Source organism: Tilletiaria anomala (genome assembly GCF_000711695.1).
Source record: "Tilletiaria anomala UBC 951 chromosome Unknown K437scaffold_6, whole genome shotgun sequence".
Classification (NCBI taxonomy): domain Eukaryota; kingdom Fungi; phylum Basidiomycota; class Exobasidiomycetes; order Georgefischeriales; family Tilletiariaceae; genus Tilletiaria; species Tilletiaria anomala.
This window is the reverse complement of record NW_013547016.1, coordinates 283,152-299,828: the sequence shown is the minus strand read 5'-3', so window position 1 is coordinate 299,828 and position 16,677 is coordinate 283,152. Positions and strand designations below refer to the sequence as shown.

The window sequence follows — 16,677 nt, the reverse complement described above, 5'->3', positions numbered from 1 at the left end:
GGCAAACAATGCAGGTGCGTGCCCGTGTGGCGCTAAACCTTGCGCCATATACGTTTGCAGTGGTATATTCTTATTTTAGGACAATGACGAAGACAAAGTGAAGCAACTTTGGCAACGGTGTTGCTTCGTACTTAGATGGAGCGGAACGCGGTTGAAGCCCCTGGCGAGGTATGAAGCACCAACTTTGTGTGGGTATGAGGATCAACAACCAAGGGCCCCAAGGTTGCCGATGAGAAGTGATGAGGAGAGCTCCCACGCTCACAGTCCAGATAGGGTAGCACATTGGCCTTGCCTTCTCAATTCTTGTCTATCGCACCTTCAGCTTGGAGGACCCGCATTGCAGGCATCATTTGTAAAGTTTCAGCTGTCAGTGCGTGTGACTGCAGAACGCCATGAGAGCATAAACGCGTGAAGCCGCGGCATGGCTCGGTCGCCTGCTCTCGCCTCGCAAAGTGCATAGTTGACCTCGGACATTGGCATGCGATGAAATTCATTCGAGCAAATCTCACAGACCGCTGTTCACAAATCGCCAGCCCTACGCTTCTCTCGAAGGCCGTCGTTGCAACGCACGATACACGCATGTAGGGTGTGTGCCATCATGTTTGACGAGTGAGTCGTATTGCGCTTGCTTAGTAGGAGCAAGGCTAACCATGCACACGTCTTTGGGCACGCGCTCAGCTTCGTACAGACTTCCAAGCCGGGCCGACAGCATGTGAATGGGTTCTCTCCGGACGACAGCCTCAGCTATGACCATGATCGGAGCGGCGTGAGCAACGGCACAGTTGGCCTTGGCCTGGGCGGCGACGTCCTGGACCATGGCATGGACGGCTTTGAGCCCGCGGGAGGGGATGCTGTGGAACCAATATCAGCTGTGCGTGGTATACACAAGCGTCTCTTGGGAGCAGTTAGAATGACAGTGTCTGTTCTTTCTCGCTTTTGCTGTTTCAGATCGAAACGGGCTTCATCTCTTCTGATGCGCAGGCGTCTTCAACAACGCCAATCTTTCAACTCGGCAGAGTTCAATATGCTTTCCCAGCTCCGCTAGCGCTTCTGACGGTACAATCGAACGTCATGACGATGTGTCTCTACGCCTATCCAACAGTGCCCACAACTCCACCGATCAGCCCTCCTCGCTTAGTGCGCATCAATCTAGATGATCCGGAGCGAACAGAAGAGGCCGAGGTCCCGCTACCACCAGTGCCACGCAGCAAGGGCCCGCCGCAAATGCTCGACCCGTCTGCGGTCGGCCCGCATCGCATGTACGCGGATCCCAGCGGCAAGCATCTCATTCTGAGTATGCGGAATGGTGACAACTTCTACTGGACATCAGGGTGGAAAAGGGCGCGGCTGCTGTCGAAGCTGAAGGGCATGATCGTTGAGAGTGTCGCATGGAATCGGTTTTCGGCGTACACAACAGGGAGTGTTGCCAACTTCGATGCGAATGGGCGAAAGGGGCAGAGTGCAGGTACAATCAGCACACAAGAGATTCTGCTAGGCACGCGGAATGGCGAGATCTGGGAGACGGTCATCACGGCTCCAGCAGGCATCGACAGCGAGGAGGGAGACTTTCTTGACCGGCTCGCGCGACGGACAGCGGGCGCCGCAAAAGGGCTTGCCGACGTCGACAAAGTGTTGCGCCATGTTTTCACCTTGCCAGAGCGACAGGCGATCACTGGGCTGCACGCCGAACCCTTTCTCTCGAGCCTCTCTGGTGCAGGCACGCACGAGAAGCGCAAGGCGGTCGTCATTGCGACCACGAGCACGCGCATCTATGAGTTCGTTGGAAGACTTGGTGGACGGTCAGGTGATGAAAGTACAGGGCAAGCAGATTCGTTAGGAATATACGAGAGGATCTTTGGGCCGTATCGGACTGGGCAGGCCAGCGTCAACCTCAAGTCCGAACTGCCAGGCGAAATGCTCTACTCGGAGCTGCACTTTTGGTCGCCAGGCTACCGGAAACCATCCAAGACGCTAGCCTGGCTGACAGGTCCAGGCGTGTACCATGGCCTTCTTAACTTTAGCGACCAGCAGCCTGGAGACAGCGTGATCGACAGCGCAAACTTGCTACCGTATCCTGCCGTAGCCTTGGATGATACAAACGACAGCGAACCGATCGCGGAGATCCCGCTCAGCATCGCACTCACGCAATTCCACTTTTTGCTGCTCTACCGCGACCGCATAATGGGTATCAGCTCACTCGACGATCAGCTCGTGTATGAGGAAGGCCTGCGGCTCAAACCCGGTGAGCGCGTCATCGGCACGGCGTTCGATACCAGCCGACACACGTGCTGGGTGTACACGGACAGTAGCATCTTTGAACTCATCATCAAAGACGAGGATCGTGACGTCTGGAAGACGCATTTGCAGCGTGGCGCATACGAGACGGCGCTGACATTTGCCAAGGCCGGTGTGCAGCGGCAGGTGGTGCTCGCATCGCAAGGCGATCGCTTCTTCAGTGATGGGAAATACATCCAGTCGGCGCAGTGCTATGCACAGACACTGACGCGCACATTCGAGGAGATTGTCCTAAAGTTCATCGATGCGAATGAGCGGGATGCTCTGAGATACTACCTCATCTCGCGACTCGAGCGGACACCTAAGTCAGAGGAGACACAGCGGATGATGCTCGCAACATGGCTTGCGGAGATTTACCTCAGCCGAATCAATCAGCTGGAGGACATTGCTGCTGCACAGGCAGCAAGCGAAGACGTAGAGAACTACAAGCTGGAGAAGTCCATGTTGGAGGATGAGCTGAGGCAATTCCTCGCCACTTACCGGGGCAACCTCGACCAGCGGACCATGTTCAGGCTCATCTCTCAGCATGGCCGGTCCGACATTCTGCTGCACTTTGCCGATGTTGTTGGCGAGCACGAGCTCGTCATCCGGCACTGGATCGCAAAAGAGGAGTGGGTGGAGGCGACGAAGGCGCTCAGCCGGCAGAGTGATCCGATGCTCTACTACAAGAACGCTGGCATCCTCATGCAGAAAGCGCCGAAGGAAACCGTGGACGCATGGATCAAGGAGGATCGGCTGCAGCCTCGGCGTTTGATGCCTGCGATCCTGCAGCACAGGCAGGTTGAGGGGCAAGCAAACGAAGGGACGCGCTACCTGCTGCACGTTGTGCACAAGCTCGGTAATACGGACTCTGCGATTCACAACCTGCTCATCTCTCTACTCGCGCGCGAGAGCCCGGAGCAACTGCTGCGCTTCATCGAGACGAGTAGGGACAACCCGCTGCTGGCTCAGCCATGCTACGATCTGGACTTTGCCCTGCGGACATGCCTCGCGAACGGACGGCGGGAGGCTTGCGTCCGGATCTACACCAAGATGGGCCTCTTTGCCGACGCAGTCGACCTTGCGCTCAGCGGCGACGAGCCAGACCTCGAGTCGGCGTGCCGCGCTGCAGAGCTGGCCGAGGGCGATGATCTGCAGCGCAAGAAGATCTGGCTCAAGGTGGCCAAGTATGTCGTGGAGACCAAGAAGGACATAAAGGCGTGAGTCGGCACTGCTTCTTTGCCTTGCGTCGTCTCCTAGCTGACAGAGTGCGTACAATGGTGTGGCAGCGCCATGGTGTTCATCGAACGCAGTGAGCTGCTCTCGATCGAGGACATCCTGCCGTTCTTCCCAGACTTTGTGGTCATTGACGATTTCAAGAACGAGATCTGTTCCGCGCTCGAGTCGTACGCGACGCGAATCGAGAACATGAAGGCGGAGATGGACGAGGCGAGCCAGAGCGCGCAGGCTATCCGAGAGGACATCGACAAACTCGGCTCGCGCTTCGTCACGGTCGAGCCGACCGAGAAGTGCAGCATCTGCGATGAGTGGCTGCTCGAGCGGCAGTTTTATGTCTTTCCCTGTCGACACACGTTCCATGCGGACTGTTTGATCGCGGAGGTGAGTTGGGGATGCAACTTGCGCATTGTAAGAGGATGGCAGTCAATTTGACTTTTCTTTACATGATCCCTTATGGTGCAGACTACCGCGCATCTACCACGCCGAACTCTACGCCGCATCCTCTATCTACAGGAGCAACTCTCGTTCATGACCGATGGCCTCATCCCAGCGCTGCCGCCGTCGTATGCGTCGGTCGTGCGCGAATCGCATGCGGCTGCATCGGGCGGTGGCGGTCCGATCAACGACTCTACTGTGGCATCACGCAAGTCGGCCGGTATGGGCATAGGCATGGGCATGAGCATGAGCATGGGCATGAGCATGAGCATGGGTATGGGCATGGGCATGGGTACGGGCTTTGACAAGCTGCGCGAGATCATCCTCCCGGACGCGGTCATTCATGCCATCAGCCAAGGCGTCAGCGTCGGTGTTGCCGGTGGGCGGCGGGTGCTTGCGCCACTCGACCCCTTCGCGGAGCCTACCACCACCGGCATGGGCAGTCTACGCATTCCTGCATTCAGGCTGGGCGCAGGCGGCTCTGGCGCTGCTGCTACGGCGGCGGCTATGGGGGATAGCCAGCTTGGTAGCGCCAGCGGCAGGAGTACTGCTGGTGGCACTACCGGGCTAACGATCGAGGACGAGGAGAAAATCGAGGCGCTTCGGGACGAGCTGGACAGTCTTGTGGCGAACAGCTGTGCGCTTTGCGAGGGCTCATTGTCGATGCTGGCGCGCCCGTTTGTCAGTGACAAGGAGAAAGGGAGGGATGAGTGGGCCCTGTGATGGATGGAAAAGGCAAGAGTGCGAACGCCCTTTGCGCCCGTGCATACGATTGAACATTTCCTACATCCTTGCTTTCCTCCCCTTGTACATAGGAGTGCCCCTGCCAAGTGCGTACACAATGCAAATGCTTTGCTGTAGTACCCTCTTGCTCCCATCTGCCCGAAGGAAGTGCCAATCCCACCGAATGGAGTGTGAGTTTAGATTGTACGAGCCGAGATGGTGGAAAATGGATGAGCTGCGCACGAGCCACTTCTGACGCAACTGGCTCATCGGTGTAATAGTGAGTCCGTGCCCGCCAGTACATCCTGATCCTTGCTGTGACTTGTCTTGTGATCATCGTTCGTTGGGCGGGCGGGGTAGCTGATGGTGGTTGGGAAGGCATCCCCGCACTCAATAGCAAGAGTGTACACAGAAGCCTCGGTCATCACCTCGGCTGCTGCGTACTCGGTGTTACACAGCCCTCGAAAATTAGCACCGAAGAAAGTGCAGAATTCTCGGCGACAACAACGCTTGACGCTGGAACTGTCATACCCCTGCAAGGTCACGCGAGCCCCGCAAAGAACCTCCAATTTGACCCCTGGAGATAAGCCATGCCGTACGAAATTGTCCCCGTGCAATTGACGCACGAGCTCGCACATCTCAACCCTTTCCGTTCCGCGCTCGATGAGGGTGGCGAGGAGCTGGGGCATGTCGTCACCGAGGCGTCCATCGCTGGCGGCGGGCGGCGCGCCGAGGACAGAAAAGGGCTGCACGTCAGCCATGCGCTGCGCTCCTTCCTCGCCGATGCTCGTGAGATTGAAGAGGGAGATGTGGGCGACAAGGCGGACGATGCGCCGCTCAGCCCCGCAGTGCAGGCCGTGCTGGATAGGCCAGCGGTGCAAGTGCCCGCGTACGTCAATGATCGAAGCCATTCACTGAGCGAATACTTTGTCTCCTCCAGCGTGAGTCGTCATAGTAGCCGATCATGTCATTTCTCTTCTTTGGTTTGGATAAGTCTTAACGAGGCACGGTGTGGAATCTTCTGTGCAGCATAACACTTACCTCACCGCCGACCAGCTTGTCGGCAAGTCTTCCTCGACCGGATACACACACACGCTGCTCTCAGGCGCACGCTGCGTCGAAATCGACGCCTGGGATAATGAAAAGGATCCAAGCGAGCCCAAAGTCACGCACGGGATGACGCTCGTTTCGCGCATTCCATTTGTGAGTTCCTAGTTGATTGGTTCTTGGACAGCAGCCTGACTAGGCATACCACGCGCCACGCCACTTGATCTTGCGCAGCGCGCAGTCGTTAAGGTAATGCGCGAGTGCGTCGACCGCGAGCTGGCCGAGTCGCAGTTGTCGAACGGCGCGCTACCGCCTCCCGCGCCAGTCATGCTCTCGCTGGAAAATCACTGCTCGAGCGCGGGGCAGAAGCGGCTTGTTGAGATCATGCACGAGGAGTGGGGCGACCGCCTCGTCTCGGACATGCTCATAGACGGCGCTGGCGGCAAGGTGGACGACGTAAAGCTGGATCAGCTGAGCGGCAAGATTATCGTCATGGTCGAGTGGTACCCCGATGAGCGCGAGGCAACCGCTGCGGAGGAGCTCGATATCTCCTCTTCGGACGACGAGGAGACGATCGCCGCCAAGAAGGCAAAGGCAGCCGCCAAGAAGGAGAAGATTATCCCCGAGCTTGCGGCACTCGGCTGCTATGCCAACAGTGTCAAGCCGAGCAGCGACGCCTGGCTGCGCGGCACGATGAACGAGCCGAAGAACCACTTGATCAACCTGTCCGAGAGCGCTGCGGGTAAGATTATCAAGGATCAGCGCTCGGAGATGGTTTCGCACAGTGAGCGACATCAACGCTTGCAGGTTTGAGGTGGCGTTGCTACTGCACTGATCAACGACATTTTCCTCTACTGCACATGCAGATGCGAAACACCTGATCCGCGTGTACCCAAAGGGCACGCGCATCACCTCGCGCAACCTGTACCCCGTGCCGTTCTGGAACGCTGGAGCGCAGGTATGCGCGCTGAACTGGCAGACAGTGAGGCAGGGAAAGCGGAATTCTCGTTCCTGAGCGCGGGTGCGCGGCCGCTGACACGCGCTCGTGTGCGGACAGTTTGACGCGTCAATGCAGCTCAACGATGCCCTGTTCGCGGGGACAAGCGGATGGGTGCTCAAGCCGCCGCAGCTGCGCCGCCAGCTAGCACCGCCCGAGGCGGGGCGCACACGCCTCTCGCTCGAGGTCGTCGGCGCGACCGACCTGCCGATCCCCGCGGGACACAACGCGGAGGACATCAAGCCGTACGTGACCGTCTCGTTGTACCATCCCACAGAGGGCGACGGCGGCGGGAACGGAGACGGCAAGCGGATCAAGCAAAAGACGGAACACTACCGGCAGCACAAGCTGCACATTCTCCACCGCGGGGAGCAACCGCCGCCTGTGCACGCAGTGTGGAAGCAGAAGCTGACATGGGCGCCGTTTGGCAAGAGCGAGCTCGCGTTCGTGCGTTTGCTCGTCAAGAGCGACGACCGACTCAGGAAGAACCCTGTGTTTGCGGTCGCGAGCATGCGCCTCGCGTACGCGCCGACTGGTGAGTCTGCGCAGCGAGTGAGCGAGTTGGCCCTCGTTGGCGGACTAGCGGGCTGTGCGGCTGGATGCTGATGCGCTTTGCACGTCGTCGTACAGGCTACACGTTTCTTCGCCTGCTGAGTCTCGCAGGGAGGGAGACCAAGTCGACACTACTGGTCAAGTTCACGCTGGAAGATGCATGAATTCGGCTGTGGGCAGTACCTTGCATGGCGTGTAACCCCCCACCCAGGTTGTAACATGATACAGGCGATCGGGCCGCATGGGATGGTGCAGTGTGCAAGGGGCATATGTTTCCGGATGCGCTGGCGGTGCATCCAGATGGCCGTTCCTGGCAAAACGCGGTACCTTGTAGTGCATCAGAAGGATGTGCCAGGCGACAGCGAGATGAGAGGTAAGGGAGTTTCTCATGCGACCTGGTCGCAGATTTATGGCACCGCCCACGGTCAACCGCAGCGGCATTGGCCCCATCACATTTGATGAAAGACCTTTAACAAAATTCTTTTTTTTTATTTTCTGCTCTGGACCGTCGTGTATATGTATATACCACATGGTCGCGGCGTTGGTTGTTGTAGATACAGCTTACCTGCGGGTTGATGGCGTCTGCAGTGAGTGAGGTGGAGTGTTAAGCGAGGAGAACAAGCTGCGTGCGGTGTTATGAGGACGGCAGGGACGCCAGCCCATCGAGGATCGAGAATGAGTTGGCAATGCAACGAGATCGAGTTAGGGTTACCATCGCTCACCGGCTGTCCCATTGCACGATGATCGATGATCACCGCCCGCATCGCTGCCCCTGTTGCACCGAACCAGATCGACGCGTTACGAAAGGCCGAAGAACGCCGACAGAGTCTATCCTGCCCGGGTCCAGTCACGATGGCGGCAGTCGAGTGCCAGCCAGCACAACACACATTGGGAAAGTGAACCCACGCGGACGGGCGGCGCTTTTGCCGCGTTTGAAAGAAGCCCATGTGGATTGGAAGAGATGAGAACCCTTATTTTCCGCTCTTTTTGGTCATTTTCTCCAGGCTCTCTTGCTGTTTTCTTGCTATTTTCTTTTTTTGCTTTGCTTTGCTTTGCTCCACCCCACCCAGCCGTGCGCTCCCGTCGCGTATCAGCGTATCTATCATATAGCTAACAGCCAACGGAAGTGGTTGCGCATTCTGCTACGCTCGCTCACGCGCCTCTGTGCTGGCACATCTTCATCCCCAGTCTCCCATACACATAAAGCCCATCCTGGGCCAGCAAGCAGGGCCAAACAGGGTCCTTCCCGAAAAAAATATGTCCGCATCGGCTGTACCACACAACGCCGACGGCGGCGGAGACAGCCAGCCGCAGCTCGTCCTGGCGCTCGGCTGCCACGCCGTGTGGGACACGCTGCAGCTGGACTGGGACGCCTGCTTCCGCGCACGCGTGCTCAACACGTTCTTTCCCACCCTCGCACTCGCCCTCTCCGTCCTGGCGTTGCTCACGCACTCCCTCCGCAGCAACACCCGCAAGCGCACATCCGAGGTACAGGTCGCCAAGCTCGACCCTGCCGCCAGCAGCATCTACCTCCCTGCCCGAACCCCTGCTGGACGCGGCTCCGCACCGCCCCCAGCGTCTTCTTCTTCGTCAGCAACACCGGCGGCGCTCCAGGTCTTTCGCACAGAAAATTCCGTCATCCTCAACGAGGTGCACAGCACGCCCCTCGTCCAGGTCTCCACGGCAGATGCGGCGCGCTACCGGCGTCTCGAGGCGCTCAAGCGCGGCATCGAGGTGCTCGGCGCTGGCGGCCTCATCGCGTCGCACGCCGCGGCGTGGGCCATTGCACGCGGCCAAGGGGACCACAGCGCGCTTCCACTAGCAGCAACGGCGGCAGCGGCACTCGCCTGGCCCGCACTATGGCTGTACTTTGCCTTGCTCAGCGGCTGGACCATGACGATGACACGCAGCCTGTATGCGCACAAGGCCCTCCTCGTTGGCGCCTACGTGCTTGTCACTGCATCCAACCTGCGCTCTGCCGTCTTGCAGCAGCCTGGAAGCAGCGGCGACGGGGGTTACGTGCACGCGAACGCCGCGGTGCCGCTTGCGGCGCTGCAGCTGGCGCTCGCGCTGCTCGTCGCCGCGCCGACGCTTTTCTTCCCACTCAAGCGCCGCACCCCACACAGCCTGCAAGCCATCCACCGCACCATGCGCACAGAGGCGCGCCTTGCCACCATGCGCACCGCCCTCCCCACGCCCCGCCGGCGCGCCGGCGTGCTGGCGACGGAGGACGAGGAGCACATGTTGGATGCGAGCGACGAAGATGGCGCCGCAAACGACCTCGTGGAGCAAGCGCGTCTGGCGCTTTTGGCCGGAACTGGAGCCTCCTCTAGCACGGCAGCCCCGCCGCCGCCGAGCCCAGAGCTGTACGCATCGCTATACTCGCGCTGCTTCTTCGGCTTTGTCACACCTGAGCTCGTTAGGCACTTCCGCGAGCAGTACCGGCCCGAGCAGGTCCCGGACCTCCTGCCAGATGACAAGGCCGCCGCTGTTGTCAGCGCCTTCCGTGCGCGTAGCGGGAGCAGCGGCGGTCGCGGCAGTGACAGTGGCAGCAGCTCCGGGCGCAAGCTCACACTGAGCCTCTTTCGCCACTTCTGGCCGCAGCTGACGTATCAATTCGTCACCTCATTCGCGCAGGCCATCCTCAGCCTCTCGTCGCCCATCGGCCTGCAGTACATCCTCGCATTTATCGCGCAGCGCTCCCGCGCCGCCGCCGCCGCTGGCAGTGCGCATGAGCCGCAGCAGCAGCAGCAGCCTCCGCTGCACATGGCGGTGCTGTACGCGTCGCTCATGTTTGCAGGCCAGGTTCTCTTTGCTATCCTCGCGAGCCAGGCGCTCATGACGGGCCGCAAAATCTGCATCAACCTGCGCGCCATTCTCATCACCGAGATCGTTACCAAGGCGCTCCGCCGCCGCAACGGCAGCGCGAAAAACAGCGGCAGCGGCGGTGCGGACGAGGCGGATGCACAGGACGCCAAAGGAACCGACACCGACAGCACCGCAACCGACGGCCAGATCGTCAACCTCATCTCGGTCGACGTGTTCAAAGGTGCGTTATCTTCTCCATTCCACTCTACAGCCTAGTCTTTCGTTCGCACTCAGCGGGGCAGTGCTGATCTCCGATTGCGCTCTTCACCCGGCCGCGCGCAGTCTCCGAGGTCTGCGCGTACCTGCACTTTGTGATCCCCATGGCGCCGGTGCAGGTCGCACTCTCGCTGTACTTTCTGACGCGCTTGCTCGGCTGGTCCGCCGTGATCGGGTTCGGCGCGCTGCTCGCGTCGATCCCGTTCCAGACGTGGGTGTCGACGTTCTATATCGCGTTGCAGAAGGAGCTGCTTGGTGTCTCTGATGCGCGGCTCGACCTCACCACTGAGGTGCTCAATTGCATCAAGACAGTTAAGTGTGAGTCCTCGGTACCGTTGTTGGCAGGTTGAGCGCGCGCTGGGTCGAGTAGCAGCTCATGCCTCTCCGTTCTCATTCGGCTTCCCCCTCTGGCCGACCGGCAGTTTTTGCGTGGGAAAGTTCGTTTCAGTCGCGCATCGAAAAGATCCGCGACAACGAGCTCTGGGTTCTGCAAAAACGCTTCGTTGCGACCGTCCTGCAGATTTTCTGCTTCCGCGGCTTGCCCGTCGCCATCATCGTCCTGACGTTCAGCGTTCACACCGCCGTCTTCCACCGACCCCTGCCGGCCGAAGTCGCCTTCTCGTCGCTCGCCTTCTTCACGGCGCTGCGCTCCTCGATCGACACGCTGCCCAGCATGATGGCCAATATCTTCGGCTCCCTCGTCTCCCTACGCCGTATCGACACGTTCCTGCGCGAAGAGGAGACCGCAAAGTACGAGCAGCTCCTGTGCTACGATGCTCCAAACGGCGACGGAGAGGATGACTCCTTCGGCGCGTCCCGACACGCGCATGGCCGCACCTACGTTGGCTTCTCAGACGGTGCCTCGTTTACATACGTCGAAGACGACGACAAGATCGCCGATGGCTCCGCGTTTGTCCTGCGCGGCCTGGACATTGTCTTCCCGCCAGGGCAGCTCAGCATCATCGCCGGCGCAGTCGGCTCAGGCAAGTCGACGCTGCTCCTCTCCTTGCTTGGCGAGACGCGCCGGCTGAACGGGAGAACGTACCTTCCGTGCCCCATCGCGCGCGCACTCGTGCCCATTGATGAGGACGGGCTGTCGGATACCGTGGCGTACTGTAGCCAGACGCCCTGGTTGCTCGGCACGTCGATCAAGGAAAACATCCTCTTTGGATCCCCGTACGACCCGAAGCGCTACCACGCTGTCATCAAGGCCTGCGCCCTTGAGCCAGACCTCAACATCCTGGAGTACAACGACGAGACCGAGGTCGGCGAAAAGGGCACGTCTCTCTCGGGCGGGCAAAAGGCACGCGTCAGCCTGGCGCGCGCTCTGTACTCCAGCGCGCGGGTGCTGCTCATCGACGATGCCCTCTCCGCCCTCGACGCGACGACATCCGAATTCATCTACCGCAACTACCTTAAAGGCCCGCTCGTCAAAGACAGGACGGTCATCATGGTCACGCATGCCGTCAGCCTATGCATGTCTGGTGCCGCCTTTGTCGTGGCGTTGCACGAGGGCAATGTCGCCGCGCAGGGCACGCCTGCCGAGGTCTCCGCCGCGGGCATCTTTGACGGCGAAGGGCCGCTGCACCTCGAGCTCGAGCACGAGAAGGAGGCGGAGCAAGTAGAGCAGACGATCGAGGTCTTGGACGAGGGTCAGCTCGAAGCCGAGGCGGCCGTGTTGAAGAAGAAGATGGACAAAAAGGCGGCACATGCGGAAGAGGAGACATACGCCAAAGGCGCAGTCAGCTTCAACACCTACCTCCTCTACTTTGCCAACTTTGCTGCAAACAACGTGCTTCTCTTTCTCTTCTGGGTTTCCATCGCTGGCCTCTTTATAGCATCCAAGGGGGCGGACATCTGGAGCACTGCTTGGCTTCGACGTTGGGCGGCTTCATACGACTCTGCCCCAGCGCCCAGTGTCGCGCAGACGCTCGGGCAGTTCTTCACGCCTCCGATGTCTGCCGTCACCCAGGCCGGGAGCTTCATCCCGCGCTACTTTATCACGCCAGCGTACGAAACTGTGAAGAACGTTACACCCTCAGTCTTCGCATCCAGTTCAGATCAGACCGTTTTCTTCGGCGCAGAGGTCCCCACTGCCACCATTACAGAGTCGACAGGATCGTACCTTCAAATCTATGCGGCGCTTTCTCTTCTTTTCATCTCCATCGATGTGTTCAAGGACAGCTTCGTCCTTGCTGGCTCCGTCAGCGCCTCGCGCCGCATCTTCAAGCGCCTCATGGCGGCTGTCCTCAGCGCCAAGCCGGGCTTCTTCGACAAGACGCCGGTCGGACGCGTCATGAACCGTCTCTCCAAGGATATGGAGGCGATCGACCAAGAAGCCGCTGGTGATTGCGTCTTCTTCTTGGACGTCTTTCTACAGAGCATCGCCATCATCGGCATTGTCGTCTTTGCCCTGCCTATCTTTGGCGCTTTGTCAATCGTCATCGTGGGCGTCTACTTTGCGATCGGTGCACTCTACATTACGAGCTCGCGAGACTTGAAGCGAATCGAGTCGGTACAGCGCAGTCCGATCTTTACACTTGTCGGCGAGATCATCGGCGGCTCCGTGGCCATTCGTGCATTCGGTGATGCGGGCCGCTTCACCCGACACTGCCTGCGATTGATAGACAGGACAAACGGGCCGTTCTACTTTTTGTGGTGCGCCAACCGCTGGCTGTCACTCCGAGTTGACACCTTTGCTGCTTTGATCTCCTTCGTCGTCGCCCTTTTCCTACTTCTCACCCCAGGCGTCGACGCAGGCTTGGCGGGTTTCACATTGTCCTACTCTATCATGCTCGTCGACAGCGTTCTCTGGGTGGTTCGAGTCTATTCGATGGTGGAGATCAACATGAATTCGGTGGAAAGAGTGCAAGAATACCTCTCCATAGAGCCAGAGCGATTCGCAGGCCAAGAGCCGCCTGCCTATTGGCCAAGCGACAAGGGCAGCATCGTCATTGAAAACCTCTCGGTGCGTTACAGTGCGGAGTTTCCAAGAGCGCTGGACTCGCTCTCTCTCGAAATCAAAGCTGGCCGTAAGGTCGGCATTGTCGGTCGCACTGGCTCTGGCAAGTCGTGAGTCTCTCGGTCCACCATGCTTTTTCTTGAAACCAGGCTAAAGTGCTCGTTCCTCTGGCAGGACCCTCACGCTGGCTCTGTTTCGTTTTCTGGAAGCTGAGACAGGGCGCATCACCATCGACGGCATTGATATCTCCCGCGTGCCGCTCAAGACTCTTCGCAGTCGCTTGACTGTCATCCCGCAGCACCCCGACATTTTCTCTGGGACAGTGCGTTCCAATTTGGACCCGTTCGGCTACTACGAAGATGCAGACCTTTGGAACGCGCTCGAGCGATGCAAGCTTGCCACTCGTGCTGACGTTATCGCTGCGAGCCGCGGGCCCAGTCGACAGCCAAGCCGACCAGGCTCGGTGCACGAGGATGACGATGACGGTAGCCAGCAGGGTCGCGTCATCATTACCAGCTTAGACATGCGTGTTGAGCAGGGCGGCAAGAACTTCAGTCAGGGTCAACGGCAGCTGCTCGCGCTCGCCCGTGGACTCCTCAAGCTCAGGGACTCGAGGATCCTTATTTTGGTGAGTCTCATCTGTGTACGCACAAGAATGCGCTACAGTCACTGACGCGTATCGCACTGATAGGACGAGAGTACGGCGAGCCTAGATGCAGCGAGCGACGCGCAAATTCAAGAGACGATTCGAAACGAAATGTCGAATGCCACAATTTTGACCGTCGCACATAGACTGAGGACAATCTGCGACTTTGACTTGGTGCTTGTGCTGGACAAAGGTCGCATACATGAATATGACTCGCCTTACAACCTACTCAAGGACACAAAATCATCCTTCCACGACCTCGCGCAGCGCTCGGGTGAATTCAACCACCTGGTAGGCATGGCTGAAAGGAAGCATGCCCAAGACGCTGCAGCGTCTTCAGCTTAATGTACCCTTCGTGGGAAAATGCTTAAATTGCAATGCATGTTCTTCATAAAGTGCCAGCGCCGTGCATTCTATGGCACATGACCTTTACTGGCTTCTTTCTCGCGCTGCTCTGCCTGTAGCTCGTTCAAGATTCTAGCAATTTGCAGCACGCATTCTCGAACCTTCTCGCGCAGATGGCTCGCTTCTGGAATACGAGCGTACCATGGCGCTGAGAGGAAGCGATCGGGATGATACCGCAGTAGTGCGGTTCGAAGACGCGTCCGGGCTGAAGCCGCGGATGCTGCTTTGTCGGCGTCCAAGCCGTCCGGCGCTAAGAGAAACCGCGAAATGGCTTCCTTTGTCAACACTGGATTGAGATCTCCATTCCACATCGACAGGCACGGCCACGGGAGGTCGCTAAACCAAAGCGGATCCGTGGTTTCGCCAGCCTTCGCAGCTCTCAACTGCGTCCATCTATCCTCCCACTTCTTGCGAGCCTCTCGCAGCGCAAATTGCTCTTCCTCAAACCGCTGCCTCTTCGCCTCCTTTTCTCGTCGCTTTGCCCTTTCCCGTCGCCGGTGCGCTTTCTCTTCCTTCTCAGCCTTTCTCTTGGTTTCCTGTCGCGCGCGCTCCTCCTGATCGCGTATATATGACGCATTTGATCGGCGCCACATGCCCTCGCGGACATATTCAGCATACTGCTCGTCGTCCATGTCCATCCCGCCACGCTTGAGAAAATCTGCACCAGTATTTCCTAATTTATCCATGTAGCGCTTTGGTATATCGACTTTCGGCATGGCCGCGTCTTCGTAGGCCCCGTAAGCACCACCATGTAGCGCCGCGTAGCGAGATGCTTTTGATGCCGAGCCCGCTTCGAATGGCATGCCCGCCTCTTCATATGCGAGCTCCTGCTCGTATGAGGACTGAAAGCGCTCCCAGCCATCGGCTAGATGCGAGAAATCCTCCGCTTCGAGGTCGGCTAGCTTTGTTCCCCATTCCTCATCGCCAGCGTCTCGCACCGGCGCACGTCTGGATCGGCTCGAAGGACCAGGCTCATCGCTAGGCTGGGATGCGCCCCGCGAAGGAGAAGGCGACGCGGGCTGCCGGGGCCTCTTGCGCAACTGTCGCTCAGAGCTCGACTTCCTTGTGCGGTTGTGCCCATGACGAGACAAAAGATGGGACATGCTGCAATCACCACCTTTGCGCTTGCTGCTATTCCTCCTTGCATCCCTCACACGTGTCCAATCGTCACGGAGTTTGACCAGAATCTTAGGTTCCGTATGCCTAGCCACCATCTACATATCGCCGATCGCTTTTGTAGGATAGGTGACTCATGTATATACTTGCCCTTTCTATCCTCACGGTGAGAAGGCTTCGGGCTGGGGCAACGTCATCATGACTTTGGCGCTTACGATTCCACGCTCATCTTGCGACTGCGGTGAGAACACAGCTTCTTCACTGCGGGGTGCGGAAAATAGTCGAATTTAATTGAACATGACTCATACATCTCTCATACAGCAATGCCCGGCAAAGTTGTCCCGTTGGCAGTCCAGCTAAGAGCAGCCAGGCGTAACGGATGCAATGACCGATCGACTGGCGATCTCGAGCCACCAGGTGAGTCCTCTCCCGTCATACATATATCATCACCATTTGGTTCCCTGGAGCCTGATTACCGATGATACCACTGTACATCATCGAGTCCTATGCCGTGCTCTAGCTACCTCCTCACCCACACCTCCATATCCTGGGAAGAGCAATTTGTGCCTGTCTTTTGGTTGCAAGGTAATAATGTATGCTGATCGCCCTCCTCTGTTTGTTGTATCCATTATTTTCCATACAGGATCTGTTATCTCTTATCTCATGAATCGTGCATGGGATAGGATATAAGATACGGGAATGGCCAAGAGGTACCCGTGCGCTCACGAAACAGGATGTACTTCGCCGATACATGATCCCGAGAAAGGTAAAGTGGGCATCGACGACCAACGTGTCAGACGAGCCTGTGTCGATGAAACAGAAGGTCGAATCGACCTTCTCGCCTACCTCTTTTGCTGTACTACGTCACGTTCAAGACGGAGTAGCCGTGACGCACAAGTGAACGACGGAAGAATGGATGAACGTAAGCCCCTTCATTCGTCCAGCAGCAGCTTTTTTCCCCAACAGAGGGGCACTCGCACGCCAGAAAAGTTCGCATTGACGGTCTCGCTTCCCTGTCCTTGTCCAAACGGGTTCACAAGAGAAAGCACAACCAGTAGCAAGCAATGCAAGAAAATGTACCAGCGTGATCATTCAAGTCCGTGCCGAGCCTGTTGAACCTACTGTTGTCTGGCGTCCGGAAGAGAAGCGTGTCCCTGACGCCCTTGGGGCCGACCGTATCGCGCAGGACGGCGGTGT

At 58.4% G+C, this 16,677-nt stretch overlaps 4 protein-coding genes across 4 annotated transcripts; 3 read left to right on the top strand and 1 right to left on the bottom strand.

The window, feature by feature from the left end:
• Positions 1-820: 820 nt before the first annotated feature.
• K437DRAFT_277422 (uncharacterized protein) lies at positions 821-4,671 on the top strand (the record flags this gene model as incomplete). The annotated part of the gene is made up of 4 exons (XM_013390261.1): positions 821-871; positions 949-3,494; positions 3,564-3,894; positions 3,976-4,671. 4 exons carry the CDS (start codon positions 821-823, stop codon positions 4,669-4,671), a joined length of 3,624 nt encoding a protein of 1,207 aa, XP_013245715.1.
• Positions 4,672-4,998: 327 nt separating this feature from the next.
• K437DRAFT_150537 (1-phosphatidylinositol-4,5-bisphosphate phosphodiesterase delta-3) lies at positions 4,999-7,593 on the top strand. Its single transcript, XM_013390260.1, has 6 exons — positions 4,999-5,612; positions 5,701-5,874; positions 5,953-6,502; positions 6,585-6,700; positions 6,776-7,250; positions 7,346-7,593. The coding sequence occupies exons 1-6, from the start codon at positions 5,262-5,264 to the stop codon at positions 7,429-7,431; spliced, it is 1,752 nt and encodes a 583-aa protein (XP_013245714.1). The 5' UTR covers positions 4,999-5,261; the 3' UTR covers positions 7,432-7,593.
• Positions 7,594-8,436: 843 nt separating this feature from the next.
• On the top strand, positions 8,437-14,367 carry K437DRAFT_292771 (uncharacterized protein). The gene is made up of 5 exons (XM_013390259.1): positions 8,437-10,316; positions 10,418-10,669; positions 10,774-13,423; positions 13,488-13,941; positions 14,005-14,367. The coding sequence occupies exons 1-5, from the start codon at positions 8,525-8,527 to the stop codon at positions 14,302-14,304; spliced, it is 5,448 nt and encodes a 1,815-aa protein (XP_013245713.1). The 5' UTR covers positions 8,437-8,524; the 3' UTR covers positions 14,305-14,367.
• On the bottom strand, positions 14,318-15,637 carry K437DRAFT_253818 (uncharacterized protein). Its single transcript, XM_013390258.1, has one exon. The coding sequence runs from the start codon at positions 15,576-15,578 to the stop codon at positions 14,373-14,375; it is 1,206 nt and encodes a 401-aa protein (XP_013245712.1). The 5' UTR covers positions 15,579-15,637; the 3' UTR covers positions 14,318-14,372.
• Between the last annotated feature and the right edge of the window lie 1,040 nt (positions 15,638-16,677).